The sequence below is a fragment of the Bubalus kerabau genome, chromosome 1, assembly GCF_029407905.1.
Source record: "Bubalus kerabau isolate K-KA32 ecotype Philippines breed swamp buffalo chromosome 1, PCC_UOA_SB_1v2, whole genome shotgun sequence".
Taxonomy (NCBI): Eukaryota; Metazoa; Chordata; class Mammalia; order Artiodactyla; family Bovidae; genus Bubalus; species Bubalus kerabau.
Window position 1 is genome coordinate 94,450,460 of NC_073624.1, and position 18,433 is coordinate 94,468,892.

At 53.7% G+C, this 18,433-nt stretch overlaps 1 protein-coding gene across 1 annotated transcript in view; it reads right to left on the reverse strand.

Annotated features, from left to right (window-relative positions):
* Positions 1–422: 422 nt before the first annotated feature.
* Positions 423–18,433, reverse strand: part of FIGNL2 (fidgetin like 2) — a 30,533-nt gene continuing 12,522 nt past the window's right edge. The window contains exon 2 of the mRNA XM_055583768.1: positions 423–4,499. Within this exon, the coding sequence (XP_055439743.1) occupies positions 2,518–4,488 (1,971 nt within the window). The 5' untranslated portion in view covers positions 4,489–4,499 and the 3' untranslated portion in view covers positions 423–2,517. The remainder of the gene's footprint in view (positions 4,500–18,433) is intronic.

The window sequence follows — 18,433 nt, forward strand, 5'->3', positions numbered from 1 at the left end:
GTCATCAAACAGGAGATAAATACATCCATGTACAACACGCATCAACATGAGGTAGAAATGGTTACAGCTGGAGGGGAGGACCCCAACCCCAACATGGGTAAAGGAAGAAGAGAGCCAGCCTGCCCTCCCCCCATCCCTGCCCCTGGATTCTTTGGTATGCCCCCCCCACAACATTGCCGGAGCTGGACCTGCCCTTCTCCCACTCGCCCCAGTGCCTGTGAGGTAGGTGCTAGTAGACTGGGGGCTGTCTCCGTGTGCAAAGCTCCCCAAGGCCAGTAGAGGAGGCGGTGGGGGCCGTGGGTCTCGGTCAGTGAGCTCCTCCCCCCAACCCCCAGAGCTGTCTGCCTCTTGAAGGGATGGCTGAGATCCCAAACCCCCTCCCCAGTGCCCTCCACCCACCCACCCCCCTTATACATACACACACCTGAGAGAACCTGCTCACTCGCTGCTCCCCCCATGGGCTTTTCACAGCCAAGACCCTGCACCCACTGCTTTTGAGGCACCGTAGCCCTTCAGTCAGCCAGCTCCAAGGAGCAGAAGGAAGGTCAGGGACCAAGGCGGGGAGGGAGAAGAGAAAACAGAGCTGCTTTCCTGTTAGCACTCCTAGGCCAGCACAGACCCTCAGCACCTTGGCACCTGAAACATCCCCTTGGACTTCCTTCCAGCTGGGAGTGGGAGGTGGGAGACACTGGAGGAGCTGTCAAGGTGGTGAGAAACAAGGGAGGCTAGGGTAGTGGGAGAGAGAAGTGGGGTGGTGGCTTGTTCCCCCACCTCTGGACCAAAGGTCAGAGTTGTTAAATGGGCTCTTCAACAGAGGTTGGAGGGGGGGGCGGGCAAAATACCCCAAAGCCCCATCACAGGAAAGTTGGTGGGAAGAAGAATACAGTTCTCACAAGAAAGGGTGCCTAAGCCTGGGCCTCTGGTGGAGAGTTTGGGTAGGACTGAGAATAAAAGTCCAATGTTTATTCAGGGGAACACAGCTGCCCATCTCCTTTACCCTCTCATAGCCCCTGGAGCTCTAGACCTAGGACCCTAAGAGAACAGGAGAGGTAAGAGTCCCCTCAGAACCTTCTCCTGCAATGGACCGACACTCACTCACCCCTCCTCAGAGCCTCCCAGCAGACCATGGAGGCTGAGTCTACAGTGAACTCTGTGCCCAATCAGACCTATGGCCAGACTACCTTCCCTCTGGAGGAAATCTTCTTAGCATAAGTTACAGGAGACCTCTGCCTAGACAGGGACCAGGTGGGATGACCTCTCTGGGGACTTTCCACCCAGCTCATCTTCCCATTTGGGCCCTCTCAGCCTACCTGCTAGGTCCGGGGCAGGCGGTGGGCAAAGGCATCCCAACTCTGGGTAACCAACCCTGCACACAAAACACCCCACTCAGCTGAGGGGTGGGGCCTACAGGAAGAGCAGCAGGAAGGGAGCAAGACCTGCCTCCTTCCAAATGCCACAACTCAGTCCTCATCACCTCTGCCTACAACCTTGGCCCTGAGGAGGAGGCCCCTGCAATACATTCTGCTTCTGTCCCAAGAAGCACAGGGGTTGGAGTGTGGCCTCTCAGTCTTCCTCTCCCCTTCCCCTCAGGTCTCACTTTCTGAGTCTTCTGAGAATCTGCTTCCCTAGGGCTGAAGGGGTTGAAGGGCTGGGGGTGGGGGGAACACACACAGGAAAGCAGCCAAAATCTAACATTCTTTCTGAGGTCAGTTTCTTCCTGAGTCGTCAAAAGAAAAACAGCAAATTCTACACATCTTACAAAAATAAGAGGCCTAAAATATTAAACAAGCTACATTTCTGGAATTTTCCTCCTCAAAAACAACAACAAAACCCCCTTCTTTGGGTGTTTTTCTTTTTTGCTTGACTCCCACAGACCTAAGGTTTCAGCTGGGTGAGGGATAAGGGGTGAAGGGAACCCCCTCCTCCTCAGCCCCTTAACCTCCCCTTAACCTCCAGATCTTCCGCAAAGGGACACTGCAGTCTTTGAATATGAGGGACAGAAGGCAGGGAGAGGGACCAAGACACAGAGAGGCTGGAGAGCAAGGGATAGAAACGGAAGCACTGAAGGTGATAGATGGAGAGACAGGGCGGGGAGCGAGAGAAGGGTGTATGGTTATTGACAAAGCGACGGAGAAAGAAAACTACTAGAAGCAGAGAAAGGGAGACGAGGGGAAAGGAGAGGGAGCCATTCAGACAGCGAGGAGACAAAAGGATTGTGGCGAGAGAGCAGGAGTTCCTTAGGCCCCGGGGCCAGTCTTCCGCGGGGCAGAGATGGCGAGCTTCCCGTCCACAATAAATAGGAAAAAACCTGAGTACACAGCGCATATGGCATCTCTCTGCCTAGCACAAGCATTTTCCTTCCCACGGGAAAAAAAAAAAACCACCGGCAGCCCCCTCCACTCCCCCACCCCACACCCCTCACTCCGGCACGCCCCAGCCCGGTGGGGTTAAAGAAGATCCTTCACAAACAGAGGGGCCGGGAGTGGGCGGCAGCTCCCTCGGCCTCCTGGTGCGCCATCAGTGTCCGAAACCGTACATTTTGTCCCACTCCACGAACGAGTCCAGGTCCTTGGGTGAGGCCCTAGGGCCCACCTTGGCCAGCGCTGCCTCCATGTCCTTATAGGAGATGGGGCGCTGCAAACCCGGCAGGCCTGCCCCGGCCGCCGCCTGCTGGCACAGCTGCCCCAGCTCGCCCCCAGAGAAGCCCTGGGTGCCCTGCACCAAGGCGGCCAGCTCCCGCTCGCTCAGCGCGCAGCCCTGCTGGGCCAGCGCCCGCTGCAGGATCTGCCCGCGGGCCGGGCCGTCGGGCAGCGTCACGTAGAAGCGGAGAGCGAAGCGCCGGCGGGTTGCCTCGTCCAGAGCCGCGGGCCGCGAAGTGGTGCCCACGACCAGCACGCCGTCGGCTCCCGCACCGCAGCCGCCGTCCAGACAGGCCAGGAGCGGCGCCTGCAGCGCGCCTGCGGCGGCCGTGCCATCGTCCCGGACGGACAGCAGCGCGTCCAGCTCGCTGATGAGGAGTACCGCGGGCGGGCGGCAGCGCGCAGCCGCGAAGGCGGCCTGAAGGAGGCGCGCGCCTTCGGCAGCGCCCGGCGCGACCAGCGTGCCTCCGCGCAGGCGCAGTAGTGTGGCACCCAGTTGCGTCGCCAGGCAGCGGCCCAGCAGCGCTTTGCCAGCGCCCCGCGGTCCGAAGAGCAGCACGGTCCGCGGCGGACGCGGGCTGCCGGGGTAGGCGGGCGGCCTCAGCAATGGCCACACCAGCTCCTCCTCCAGCGCCGCCTTGAGCGCGCCCTGGCCCGCCACGTCCGCCCACTGCACCGGCGGTCCGCAGTCCACCATCTTGCTGGTCGCCAGCTCCAGAGCTCCCTGGTCCACACCTTTAGGAGGCTCTCCTGACGGCACCGCGAAGCCCCCGCGGGGAGCCGGCGCCGGGGCCCGCTCCGGAAACTTCTCAAAGGGCTCAAGCTGCGGGCCGTAGATGGGGGAGCCCAGGACTTTGAGGGGGACGCCACCAGCGTACTTGCCTGACGCCTCCTCCGCCGCTCCTGGCGGTTTCGCCCGGAACCCATTGCCCCGACACTCGCCGTTGTCCGCGGCGGGGTAGGAGGCGCCGTCGGCCGCCGGGGCTTTGGCGGGCTCGAAGGCGTACTTGCGGTAGCGGCCTTCGGCTCCCTCGTCTGTAGCCTTGCGCTTCAGCGACACCCCGGTCTCCGCTACCCCCTGGAAACCGTAGGAGGCGGGTGACGGCCGGGGTGGGGCGGGCGTGGGCAGAGGCGTGGGCGCCGCCAGACCGGAGGTCAGGTAGGGGGCCGGGGGCGGAGCGGGCGGCGGCGGGAGGGCCCCGTAACCCGGCTGCGCGGCGTAGCCCCCCGCGGGGTAGTTGTACAGAGACCCAGAGGGGCCGTAGCCCGGCGGGGGCGGGGGCTGCAGGAGTGCGGCCGGGGGCGGCGGGGGCAGCGCGGCGCCTGTCTGCGCGCAGTAACCCGGCGCCAGGTACCCCGCTCCGTAGCCCGCCGCGTACTCCGGCGCCGCCGACGGGCCCCCGCACGCGTTGCCGGCGTAGAGGGGTTCAGGCAGGTTTCCGGCTAAAACCGGGGAACCGCCGAGACCCCCGGAGCCGCCCCCACCGCCCGACTTGGTTCCCGGGAGGCCCTCGTGGAGCGAGGCCAAGGGGTAAGGAGTCTCTGGCCCCGGCCAGGGTTCGGGGTCCCCCTTGGCGCCGTTGAGGAAGGCGGCGTCGCCGTAGCCGCCCAGGGTGGGGCGCTCGTAGGGCGAGTCCAGGACCCCCGAGTACTTCTCGGCGTAGCGCTTGAGGAGGTTGGAGGCAGTGAGGGCAGAGATGTCGTCGTGTGCCCAAGCATAGTGGCAGCGCTGGCGACCCCCAGGGGGCAACTCCAACTTGTGGGCCGGCGACGGGGTGGTGGAGGAGACGTCCAGGTGCTGCTCTGGCCACTGGTTGAGGGGCTGGGCGTGTTCCGGTGTCCAGTGCATCTTCGACAGAGCTGCAGGCAAGAGAAGCGGCTAGTGAGATCCTGAAGAGCCTCTAAGGACCCACCGACTGCCAGCCGCAGGCGGACCTTCTTAAACCATAGCTTGGGACAGGCTGGTTTTCCCGCATCCACCCACAGCGTTCCACCCTACCCGGGCCATCTTCAGGCACCAAAATCACCGTATTTGTCTTGTCCCACAATTAAAGTTGTCTGAAAAGACTTTCCTCAGAACCAAGATGCATCTGAAAATGATGGTTTTTTTGGGTCCTAACCTCACCTAGTGGAGAAGGAAATGGCAACCCATTCCAGTGTTCTTGCCTGGAGAATCCCAGGGACAGGGGAGCCGGTGGGCTGCCATCTATGGGGTCGCACAGAGTCCGACACGACTGAAGCGACTTAGCAGCAGCAACCTCACCTAGGCAATGACTATTGTTTTGTCCTGGTGCCTCCAGCCATGCACTCTAGGACACACGGTCCTCTCAGACCTACTGTAGTGAAGGATGGTGTCTGTGGCAGAGTCTCACTGTCCCTGGGAAACCCCAGAGGCTGACCCAGAAGCATCACTTCCTTTCCACGTGGTTTCTTGTATCTACCTGATGGAGTCAGAGCACCTGGGTTCCAGACCCAACTCTGCTCGTGATGGTTGCATACCCAGAGCAGGTGCTGCCACCTGCCTCATTCCCAGAATGTTTCAGCACAATACAAAAAGGTTGTTTCGAATAAACATAAATGTCTTCTGGAGAAGATGGGACAAAGTTAGTGCCTGTCGTAGAAATGGGATTTCCCTACTGGTACAGTGGCCAAGACTCACAATGCAGGGGGTCCGAGTTCAGTCCCTGGTCAGGGAACTAAGTCTCACATATCCCACCTAAGAGATCGCATGCTTCAACAAAGATCCCATTTGTGGCAATGAAGATCCTGTGTGTCACAACTAAGACCCAGCACAGCCAAATAAATAAAAATGAATATTACAAAACAGAAAGTTGGTCACAAGTTTATCTGCGCTTCCCAGGAACCAAATAATTCTGCAAAGTAAAACACACTATCATACTCAAAACAAGCAAAAATATTCTTGGCATAGAGATCATAGAACTTTTTTTCATGGACCTCAGGAAATGGCCTCTTAGGTGGTCATGATATAAATACTGCAGAAGTATTTATTTCATACACTGTCCCTCAGCACCAGTCCAGGCATGGGCCAAACTGGTAAAAGGTATTCAAGGCCGGGGGAATGGCACTCTCCAGCTGTATGGCTCCAATTCATTTGCTTGATCTGAGAATAACAGCTCAAAGACTAAATGGGCCCATGACATTCCAGACAGTTTTTGCTAATGATTATTTCTCAGTCCTAAGCTTTTGATAAACTTACAGGTCAATATTCTTGCTTCAACAGAATTTTGCTGAGCACATACTAAAAGCTGTGCCAGGCATGAGAGCAGATTGAAAAGTGAATATGATGTTTCAGCCAGAAGAGATGACATCCTTTATGAGGTGGAAAATCAGAGGTGTGTGTCCAGAGTTCTAGGGCTCGAGGGAACATCTTGTGCCTAGTCGAGATGGCCTCGCCAGGGAGGGGTGTCTTTACTGGAACTTAAAGGGTGAGAGGCCAAGTTGACCTGACAGGCTAGAGGATTCCAGCAATTCAAAGACTCGGAGCACAGTGCATTGAGGAAGCTAGGGCTAGAATAGCTCATATGCCCTCTTCCCCACCTCAAGATGCCTTACTGCCACCTTCTGAGAAACTGTGATAGTCAAAACAAATCTGTGTCTATGATGATACCTGTGCCCCTTTAGAAGTAGGACTTATGTGCAGTGCACAACCTATATAACCTATATAACTGCAAGCCTCGGGGGAGTACCAAGAACTGCTGGGTCACCAGAACCCTGGCAGTGGGTATATGTGGGGGCAGTGGTACAAGAAGAGTTTGAAAATTATCAGATTGCTTCTCAGGCAATTGCCCTTACTTGTAGTAGCTTGACTGTACCACCTCTTATGACTGACCTGACGTCAGTCTTTGAAAATAAAACCGTTTACCCTCATCCCCACGCCCTAGGGAAGGCGTGAGCCATAGATAGTAGAGCTTTAAAAGAGGTTTTTTGTTTTGGCTGCACTGCACAGCATGTGGGATCTTAGTTCCCCAATCAGGGATCCAGCCCACATCTTGCATTGAAAGCACCCAGTCTTAACCACTGGACCACCAGGCACATCCCAAAAGGGGAATTCTTAAGAGTTGTTTCACCTCCATCTGAGAGGTGCTCCTGGCCACCAGTGGCAAGAGAGCAAGCAGAGACAGCAGAACTGAGGGGGAGGTGTTAGGAAGGCATGTGTGCAGCTCCTGCTGAGGGGGCCTCCAAAGAACGGAGGCTTTACCTGTTGTCAAAGGAGATAATTTCCTGGGACATCAGAAATCTCAAGTGGTTCCTGTTGCAGGGTCATATGTGGTAACATCAGAATTGTACAGATTGTGCTACGACATGGGCCCAAAACCTGTTTTATGTTGTTGTTGTTGTTTTGTTCATTATTATGTATGCTTTGGCTCCTTAACATAGAGAAGAGAGAGAGCACTCTCCCTGAACTTGTTAACTGGGCATGCTGGAAGGAAAGGTGGTCCCTCCCAGGACAGACACAGACACAGCAAAGAAGATTCTGGGTCTGGGCTTGTTCACACGCATTTCCTTCACCACCTGCCAGATCTGCTGCTCCTCCTCATTGGCATCATGGGGTATCTTCCCAGCCCCTGTCACCAGCTCCTGCCCTGGCTGGCAGTGGTCTTCACTCAGGTCTGCACTCTTCCAGACCGTGGTCTACACTGAATCACTCCCACTTCAGCCCTTGTGGACTCCAGAAACCCACTACCTCTGGCCCTCTAAACCTGTCCTGCCAGTTCCACACCCGTCTATCTCATCTGCTCTGCACTCAGCCCGTTCTGAGGTTTCCCAGCCCCTGCAGCTCATCCTACCCACTTGATCTCTACCCTCAATCTGCTCAGACACAGGCCTTCTGCTCCCAGGCAGTTCCCTTCCATTGTAGCTGGGGGCACGTCTCCATCACCTCTGGCCTTCTGTTTTCACATTTATCTATATCTGCATCCATTTTAGAGACTAGGAGGCCTGAGGGTCTCTCAAGCTCAACCTCTCCGGTCTAGGCTGGGACCTTGCTCCATTAATTGACTATCCTTCCCCACTACCATGCCCTGGCTCTGCCCCCACAGCAAGCTTAATTTTTTCCCAGCTTCAAAAAAACTTCCTTGACCCTAAGCCCTCCACTGACTACCAGCCCATCTCTCTCGTCCTCCTCCTCCATTCTTCCCTGAAGTATCACCATCTACCTGCATGATACTATCTGCAGTGAGAGCAGCCAGAGCATGCTGTCTCCCTGTCCCAGCCCTCAGGCCAATTACAGCCCTCTCCTCTCACAGAGATGCGGCGGCCTTTCTGTTGTCTGCTTCCCACAGGAGCAGGAGGGATCTTCCCTGAAGAGGCACCCCACCTCCTCCCCAGGTTCATAGGGCATACTCCAGTCCCTGTATCAGCTGAGCTAGACATTAAGACACACCCCAGGGACTTGAGGGAAAATGTGGGTTTCGAATCAGAGAACTGGATTTGAATTGAGGCTCTGACCCTTACAGCATGAGGCTGGGCGGACTGCCGGATGTCACTGAAGCTCAATTTCTCCATCTGTTAAAAAACAGCATAACATTTGCCCTGCACAGTGACCATGAGGATTTAAAAAGATAAATATGGATTTCTCTGATGGGCCAGTGATTAAAGAATCTGCCTAGCAATGCAGGGGACAAGGGTTTGATCCCTGGTCAGGGAACTAAGATCCCACATCCCTTGGGGCAACTAAGCCCACACAGTGCAACTACTGAGCCCAACCACCACAACTGGAGAGCCCAGATCTGACGTGGCCAAATAAATACAGAATCCTGAGTCAGGTACAAAGTAGTATGATAAATATTACAGTTAGAAACCTGAGCAGTGGCCCAGCCTTGCTGAGTGAATCTGAACAAGTCACTTCCCCTTGAGGTTGGGGGAATGTGGAGAATGCTCTGTGAGGGAGGTTCCTTCCAGCTCTAATATGCAGACTGGTCCTTATGCTGGTTCCCCACTGTCCCCACTGGGGGAGAGCCAGCCCCCCACTCTGCTTTATGCACTATCTGGCGTAGCCCTCATAAGAGCCTCATGAGAAATACTATTGTCTCAATCCCCATTTGGCAGGTGAAGCAACTGAGGTACAGAGAGATTGATGCATCCTAAGGTCACCCGGCTTGTACCAAGGGGAGCAGGATTCAGACCCCAGCAGTGTAAGTACAGACCCCAGGCCCATACTTCTTGGTTGCACTGGCTCCCCGGTCCAGTCCTTGGTACTCACAACCAGAGAAGAGCCTGAGGCCGTGACACGGCCCAGCCTCCAAGGTCCATTCCCTTGGCCCTATGGAAACATTTCTGTGTTTGCCCGGAAATGTGGCTACACCGCAAAGAGCTGCATGTTTACACTTCAAACCTGCAATCTTCCCCTGGGGGAGCCCCAGTCACCAGTGCCCCCACAGGCAGGAGAATGTGCATCCTCTCACTGCAAAGCAGCCCAAGGAGAGCTGTCCTTTCCCAGCACACTCGTCATCTGATAAGCATCCACACCCCTAGGCTGTGCAGACAGCTCCTTATTTGAGTCTACTGCCTTCACTAGGGGTGGCTGGGGCTCTGTGGAGAAAATGTCACTTAAACTTTTTGTCTGTGGACCCTTGAAGGCTGGAACTCTTCATGACTCCACACAGAGTCCAGTCCTTCTAACTCATCAGTTCAGTTCAGTCGCTCTGTCGTGTCCGACTCTTGGCGACCCCATGAATCGCAGCATGCCAGGCCTCCCTGTCCATCACCAACTCCTGGAGTTCACTCAAACTCATGTCCATCGAGTCAGTGATGCCATCCAGCCATCTCATCCTCTGTCGTCCCCTGCTCCTCCTGCTCCCAATCCCTCCCAGCATCAGAGTCTTTTCCAAGGAGTCAACTCTTCACATGAGGTGGCCAAAGTACTGGAGTTTCAGCTTCAGCATCATTGCCTCCAAAGAAATCCCAGGGCTGATCTTCAGAATGGACTGGTTGGATCTCCTTGCAGTCCAAGGGACTCTCAAGATTGTCTTCTTCAACACCACAGTTCAAAAGCATCAATTCTTCGGCGCTCAGCCTTCTTCACAGTCCAACTCTCACATCCATACATGACCACAGGAAAAACCATAGCCTTGACTAGACGGACCTTTGTTGGAAAAGTAATGTCTCTGCTTTTCAATATGCTATCTAGGCTGGTCATAACTTTCCTTCCAAGGAGTAAGCGTCTTTTAATTTCATGGCTGCAGTCGCCATCTGCAGTGATTTTGGAGCCCCCAAAAATAAAGTCTGACACTGTTTCCACTGGTTCCCCATCTGTTTCCCATAAAGTGATGGGACCGGATGCCATGATCTTCGTTTTCTGAATGTTGAGCTTTAAGCCAACTTTTTCACTCTCCTCTTTCCCTTTTATCAAGAGGCTTTTTAGTTCCTCTTCACTTTCTGCCATAAGGGTGGTGTCATCTGCATATCTGAGGTGATTGATATTTCTCCCGGCAATCTTGATTCCAGCTTGTGCTTCTTCCAGCCCAGCGTTTCTCATGTTCTCTGCATATAAGTTAAATAAGCAGGGTGAAAATATACAGCCTTGACGTACTCCTTTTCCTATTCGGAACCAGTCTGTTGTTCCATGTCCAGTTCTAACTGTTGCTTCCTGACCTGCATACAGATTTCTCAAGAGGCAGGTCAGGTGGTCTGGTATGCCCATCTCTTTCAGAATTTTCCACAGTTTATTGTGATCCACACAGTCAAAGGCTTTGGCATATCAATAAAGCAGAAATAGATGTTTTTCTGGAACTCTCTTGCTTTTTCAATGATCCAGCGGATGTTGGCAATTTGATCTCTGGTTCCTCTGCATTTTCTAAAACCAGCTTGAAAATCTGGAAGTTCACGGTTCACGTATTGCTGAAGCCTGGCTTGGAGAATTTTGAGCATTACTTTACTAGCATGTGAGATGAGTGCAATTGTGCGGTAATTTGAGCCTTCTTTGGCATTGCCTTTCTTTGGGATTGGAATGAAAACTGACCTTTTCCAGTCCTGTGGCCACTGCTGAGTTTTCCAAATTTGCTGGCATATTGAGTGCAGCACTTTCACAGCATCATCTTTCAGGATTTGAAATAGCTCAACTGGAATTCCATCACCTCCACTAGCTTTGTTCATAGTGATGCTTTCTAAGGCCCACTTGACTTCACATTCCAGGATGTCTGGCTCTAGGTCAGTAATCACACCATCATGATTATCTGGGTCGTGAAGATCTTTTTCGTACAGTTCTGTGTATTCTTGCCACCTCTTCTTAATATCTTCTGCTTCTGTTAGGTCCATACCATTTCTGTCCTTTATTGAGCCCATCTTTGCATGAAATGTTCCCTTGGTATCTCTAATTTTTTTGAAGAGATCTCTAGTCTTTCCCATTCTGTTGTTTTCCTCTATTTCTTTGCATTGATCGCTGAGGAAGGCTTTCTTATCTCTCCTTGCTATTCTTTGGAACTCTGCATTCAGATGCTTATATCTTTCCTTTTCTCCTTTGCTTTTTGCCTCTCTTCTTTTCACAGCTATTTGTAAGGCCTCCCCAGACATAGGTGATCAATAAATAGTAACAGAAAGGATTGCTGGATGAAAGAGGAGAAAAGAATTCTATAAACCCTCCCCCGCATTTGCAAGAAGCCTTCCAGGAGTGTCTGGGCCTTTACAAATGGCCAAGGCACTCAGTGCACTGATCTCAGCCCTCATGGGCCTCTCCCATCCCTGTGGACCAGGCCCAGGACACTGCATCAGGCCTGACACAGGCTGCGGTAGTGTGATTTACAATAAGAAATACATACTTAGGGTTTCCCTGGTGGCTCAGTGGTAAAGAATCCACCTGCCAATGCAAGGGACACGGGTTCAATCCCTGATCCGGGAGGGTCCCACATTCTGCGGAGTACTGAGGCCCGTGTGTCGCAACTACTGGGCCTGTGCTCTGGAGCCCTCGAACCACGACTACTGAGCCTGCGTGCTGCAGCTGCTGAGCCTGCAAGCTCTAGGGCCTGTGCTCTGCAACAAGAGAAGCCTCCACAGTGAGAGGCCCGTGCACTGCAGCTGGAAGGCGGCCCCTGCTCGCTGGACTAGAGAACAGCCCATGCAACAGTAAAGACCCAGCAGAGCCAAAAATAAATACTTTTTGAAAAGAAATATATATTTAGTCTTCATCCACTCCTCCTGGCTCACAGCTCTCCAAACCCTTGGAATTTCCTAAGCATAAGCGTGACAGGAGCATCCTTCATAATAATATTTGGTCTCTTGTCCTCAGTTCCTGAAATAGCTTCAGAGCAATAAAAACGAAATGAGTGTCTTGTAATTTATAACAAGCCCCCTTCAACCACACTTGAGTTTATATTAATGAGTGTTTTTGGAAAGCTCCTAGGAAACCTAAGGATGAAGGCTGATGGCAAGAGGAACCGGCCATGATTAGAGGGTTGGACCCTTCAGCCCCCAACACAGACACACTACCCCCCACCTCCTGGGAAAAGGAGAGGAGCTGGAGGTTGAGCTCAATCACCAGTGGCCAATGGTTTAGTCACTAGATGGGGTTGGGAGAACTTCTGGGGAGGAGTGGTTGGGTGGCCGCTGGGAGAGGGCATAGAGGCTCTGGGCATCTTCCCACATGCCTGCCCTGTGCATCTCTTCCATCTGGTTGCTTCTGACTTACATCCTTTTATAATAAGCTGATAATCTAGTAAGTAAACTGGTTTCGTGAGATTTGTGAGCCATTCTAGCAAATTCATCCATCCGAGAAGAGGGTCATAGGAACCTCTGATTTACGCCCATCAGTCAGAAGCACAGGTAACAGTCTGGATGTGTGACTGGCGCCTGAAGGGGGCAGTTTTGTGGGGCCCCCCTTACCCCTTGGGATCTGCCACTACCACCAGGCCGGTTGTGTCAGGACTGAGTTAAATGTGTGGGACACCCTGCTGCTGTCCCAGAAAGGGCTGGTGTGTGGAAAACCCTCACATCTGGTGTCAGAAGGGGAGCACCAAGGTAGAGGTGTGTGAGAGAAAGGGGCACCTGCAGGAGGAGTGTGTTTCTCCCTCGCACAGGCCTCAGACGCTCTTCCGCCCCCACTGTGGCCTCAAGAGGCAGCAGATACCCTGAGCGGCCCCTGTGTGACCACTGGCAAGACACCTAACCTCGCCAAGCCTCACTTTCTTCAGCTGTCAAGTGAGGCCGTATAGATGGTAGACAGCAAACTTTCTCTCACCAGGAACTTTTATACAGGCTGAGATGGAAGGGACGCCAATACACCCCTCCAGCTCCCTCAGAAGGCCTGTAACACCCCTTCCCTATCTCTCCGGTTCAGAGTTCCCTCAGCCACGGGGCTGGGGGCAGGGCCGGAAGGAGGGGCAGCTGTGCTAGGGTTCCAGGCATGTGAGGACAAGGGCCGTGTGGATGTCGCCTTCCTGGGCCAGCTCCTCGGGCTCCATTACCTCAGCCTGGGACAAAGGGGCTGGAGGGGAGAATCCTATTGTCGGGCCTCGTATGGAAATCTCATTAATCTACTCGCCACGGCTCCCACAGGCCTTTTGTCCTGGCTTTTTGTCTCCTGCTCACAACTGGTGCCCTGGGTGGTGGTGGTTGGGGGGGTGGGGGGGTGTAATGGTTCTCTAGCTGCTGGCAGAGCTTGAAGGGGACTGTTCCCCCATCCACTGGGCCCTGACCCCACCTCGTGCCAACCCCGTTACTGCAAGAGGAGAGGACAGGGAGGACACGCAGGGGACTCGAGGACAGGACGGGTCGCCTGCCTCGGCTCCTGTGCCCACCTCAGGAAGCTGTTCCCTCAGTCTGGTCAGAGAGCAGCCCCAGCACAGCTAGGCCCCCAGCACCCTGCCTTAGACACAAGGTAGGGCTCAAGAAGTGCTTAGGGGATGAACCAAAGGAGGCCTGAAAGGCAGCTACAGAACTCTGCGGCCCAGGGGCTGGAGCCCGTTTTCTGCAGGTTCACTGTCTTGCTCGCATCCAGCCAGAAAACACCTCCACATATTAATACCCTCAGAGTGCTGGCCACTGAGCAGCAGCTGTCAGAGGGGCAAAATGGATCAGACTGTGACCCTTCCTCGTGACTCTATCATCTAACAGGGAAGATAAGGTGAGCATGATCATGTCCATAGAAAGGAAGAGAAAAGAAAAGGAAGAAGGAAAGAAAGACAGATGAAGAGAAAGGAAAAGGAAGAAGGAAAGAAGGGAAGGAAGAGAAGGGGAGGGATTTCCCAGTAGTTAAGGCTCTGCTTTCAATGCAGCGGGTGTGCGTTCCATCCCTTTTGGGCGGGTGTGCGTTCCATCCCTTTTGGGGAACTAAGATCCCACATGCCTCGGGGCCAAAAAACCAAAACATAAAACAGAAACAATACTGTAACAAATTCAGTAAAGACTTTAAAAGCAGTTCACATACCAAAAAAAAAAAAAAAAAAAAAAACACCTTAAAAAGAAAAAGAGGGAAAAGTCTAAAGAGCAAGAAAGAAAAGAATCAATTCTGGAAGCAGTGGAGCCTATTTTTGGCGGTGGCGGGGGATCCGAGCAGCACCTAAAATGGGTCTCTGCAGGCAGAGAGCACTGGGGTGTGTCCTCGGCCGCTGGGCTGAGCAGGGAGTGCCGGCACGTCCCTGTCATCGCTTGCCGCAAACACCCCACCCACTGTGCTGTCGCTCAGTCGTGTCCGACTCTTTGTAACTGCATGGACTGTAGCCCCCCAGGCTCCTCTGTCCATGGGATTCTCCAGGCCAAGAACACTGGAGTGGGTAGCCATGCCCTCCTCCAGGGGATCTTCCCAACCCAGGCACCAAACCCAGGTCTCCCACACTGTAGGCCGAGCCACCAGGGAAGCCCAACACTCCACCCAAGAAAATATAAAACTGAGTCCCAGGGTTTGGTCCCACTTGCCCAAGCTCAGAAAGAGGGCCTCCTCCTTCTGGCCATTGGTTTCTACCCCCACAGGCTGTGGGAAGGCAAGGATATCAGTTGAGGAGCAGATCCCAGGGGAGCGGGAGTCCAGTCAGCAGATTTGAACACTCTCCTCCCAGTCCCTAAATTTGCTTCTTGGCTGGAGAATGGTGGAGAACTTGAAGCTGGGAAAGGGAGACAGGAAGGCCTAGGGAGATAGGAAGGCCTAGGGAGATGAGGAAGGGGATGCATGCCAGGAGGTCGCAATGGTTGGAGCAAAAGAAACCTGGAAAACAGCCGGGCTTGCTCATTCTGGCCTGCATTGCCTTGCTTACCCAAGCCACCCACTGGAAAGCCTCCCTCTGCCAACCATCGCTTTCCCATTTTTCAGGGCCTACGGCAGTCCCTTTCTCTTTCATGCATCCTCCTTGGCCACTCCAGCCCTAACTGACCCCTTGCCTTTTGGGGGAGCCAGAGAAAGTCCCTCCTGGCAACAGGAACAGAGATTGTTCTTCCTCTTGCTCCTGGATCCCATCCCCTTTCAAAACTCGGACTGGGTTCCCTCAAGTCTCCCCTCTTCTACGTGATCAATCTCCCCCTCTACCGCTTATCCTCTTCAGCCCACAAACAGGCTGCTCCTTCTCCCATCTCAGGGTCAAGGGAGCTCAAAAGAATTTTTTGATCCTCTTCCAACTACATTCTATTGCTCTCTGCTTGCTTTTTACCAAAATAAAAAACAAAAAAAGAATTTAAAAGATACCTATACTACAATTTCTGATTCCTCCCCTCCCATTCTTACTTGAACCCCTTCCAACCAGTTTTCAGCACTCCAGCTGCCTGCGTGCGTGTTGCTAAATCTGACAGTCAGTCTGAGGGCCAGTCCTCAGCTCAGCGGCACTGGACTCAGCTGATCACCCTTCCTTCCTGAAGCTTCTTCACTGGGTGCCCCACCCCCTCTCCTCCTTTATTTCTTTCATGCCCTCCTTTCACCCCCCTCCCTTTTAGCCTTGCTGAGCCCAGGGTTGTCCTGGATCCTTCTCTCCACATTAATTTCTTGGAGACCCCATCCAGGCTCATGGCCTTGACCACTGGCTGTACTGGAGGATTCTCCAGCCTAGTTTTCCCTCACACACACCCTACTGGCATAGTCAAACTTCTCCCTAACCCTCCCACTTAAATGGGCACAACTGATATGTCCCAATCAAACTTCTGAGTTTCTCACTCCCTCACCCCAAGTCTTCCCCATCTCAGGAAATGGCAGCCTCATCGTTTCTAAGTGCTCAGGTCAGAAACTGTGGGGCTGTCTCTAACCCCTCTCTTTCACCCCTCAGACCACCAGATCAGACTGGCCTTGGCTTCCAAATCTCTCCAAACCGCAACTACCTCTCACCCAGAGGACGGCAGCAGCCTGTCATCTCCCCTCCCACGCCCACCCTTGTCCCCCACTCTCCAGTCTCAACACGCAGCCACAGGACCTTTGAAAACATGTCTGAGCATGTCATTCTTCCACCTGGAAACTTCCAGAGTCTCCTATGTCACAGAGAATTAAAGTCATAGTCCTCCCAGTGGCCAACCTCATCCTTCCCATCCGCTTCCCTTCACCTCTAGTCCTCCCCTCCTGCCACAGTCCCTGGGGCCTCCCCTCCAAACACAGTGGCTTCCTCACTGCTCCCTCCACACTGGCTTTGCTCCCACTCAGAGCCCCTGGCCTTGCTGCGCTTGGTGCTCTCGATACTATTTCCCCAGATCTCCCCACAACTCACCCTCCCTCACTCCAGGCCTCTGCTTAGCTGTCATCACAGCAGACCCAGACCCCCCAACTTGATGTTCTCTGTAGTACTCATCATAATCTGACCTACTTGTTGCTTTATCATCTTTTACCCGCTGGAAAGTTGCATGAAAGCAGGTACTTGGCTTTGTTCACTTCATTTCCCAAGAACCTAGGTCAGGGCCAAGCACACAGTAAGTTCTTAATAGACTCTGTAGAGTGGATGAACGGATGCCTGGATGGATAAATGCCTAGATAAATGAATGAATGGATGCTGGATAAATAGATGGATGGATGGGTAGATGGATGGATGGATGGATAAATGAATGGATGGATGGATAAATGACCAAAGAGGCTTGAAAGTACCTCTGTGTCCAAATAAAGAAAAAAAATCCAGGTGACTAAATTTGAGCTCACACCAGCTATTCAGAGTGGCAAGAGGCAAAGCCAGGGAACTTCTTCAGGAGCAGACAGGGGAATTCGTGTCTGTGAACACCAGAGAAAATACCCAGCCCTGATCTAACTGGAGCTGAAGGGCACTCAGCCCAGCCCCCAGGGACCCCACCTGGCTTCCCCCCCCCACAAAAATCTTCCTCCTTCTCTCTTTCCCCAGCCAGGCCTCTGAGAGGGGACAAAAGGGGCAATGGAATTCCCATCAAAGGCCACCGGACACATGGTAAAGAGATCAGGGCCCTTGGGATCATGCTTCCTTGAGGTAGTAAGGCCTCCCCGCCAGTCTGGCTCCTCTCTGGGATGGGGCTGGCTGGGGTGGGGGGGTGTGCTCTGGCCCTGGACTCCTCATATGTCAAATGCCAAACAGCAGGAGGCCAGCCAAGTGGCCCCCATCTGGGTTGTGTGTGTGCACATGCGCTGGGGGGAGGGGAGAGTGCAGAAATCCCTGCCTGTGTCCGCGGTCAGGGCCACAGACAAGCTATGACCATCTGTTGTGATCTTGAGAGGCCAGGCCAGGGGCCCAGCCCCCCTGAGGGTAAACCTTCCCTCTCTACCAGCCTTTTAGTGTTTGCAAAGAATTTTTAGTGACTGCCATTCAGTTTTATCCTCCCAGCTTTCCTGCTAGATAGGCGCATTCTCCCCATTTTACAGAAGACAAAATGAAGGCTCAGAGAAGGGAGAGTGATTCTCCAAGGTCACGACAGCTAGTAAGCAGGGAAGCTGGGACTCTCAGCCCATGCTGCCAGCCCCTTCCTCTCCCAGCCTTGGCCAAGGTGTCTGGGCACCAAACACACGGCTAGGCTCTGAGGTACAACATCCAGCCTGCTCCCCACTCCCTCTTCCAGGAAGCCTTCTAGGACTGACACCCTCAAGGAAGTTCTAAGATGCCTCAAAGTCTAGAGCTCTAGAAGCCACTCCTTTCTCTTTCTGGGCTGTTGGTCTGTCCCTGAGTACTGGGCCTTCTCATTGGCCAGGACCTCCTAAGGGCCACTCAGCTACCCACAGGAGCACATGATCCACCCTGGGGCTGAGGTGCTCTGACAGACTGGGGAGAGGGCATTGCACACTGGGAAGACCCCGCCTAAGGTCCACACAGGCAGGAAGGGCTCTGCACCCAGGAGACTGGCTTCCATCTCTGAACAGAGCCTCTAATCCTGTGCAGTCCACATCACAGCCGTTAGCCATGGGGAACTATTTAAATATAAATTCATTAAAATATATTAATTATTTTAAATAAAATCATTTATTCTTACTATTATTTAAAAATTAAAATATATTATTAAAATGAAATGCAATTAAAAATTCAGTTCCTCAATAGTGCTCACCACACCCCAAGCACTCACTAGTCACATGGGGTGGTGGTACCCACGAGCGTCCAGAAAGTTCCTCGGGACAGCACTGCTTTCATCCCAGCCAGGATTGGTTCTGCAGCTGGGGTGCTTCCCGCAATAGCTGGAGCCTCCGCCGGCTTCTCTTGAACCTGAATGGAGTCTCATTTCTTAGGGTCTCCAGGTAAGACATTCCCAGGACTTGGGACTCTGTTGCTCAGGACCCCAGCCTCCCCAGGAGCCAGGGAGGAAGGGTGGACAACTGACCAGACCAAGCACTCCTCGCCAGCCCAGCCTGTCCCGCCTGCCACCGGGAGAGGAGGGGCGGGCTGAGGAGGAGGAGAGGACGGAAGGACAGGGCAGTCTGTCATCTGGCC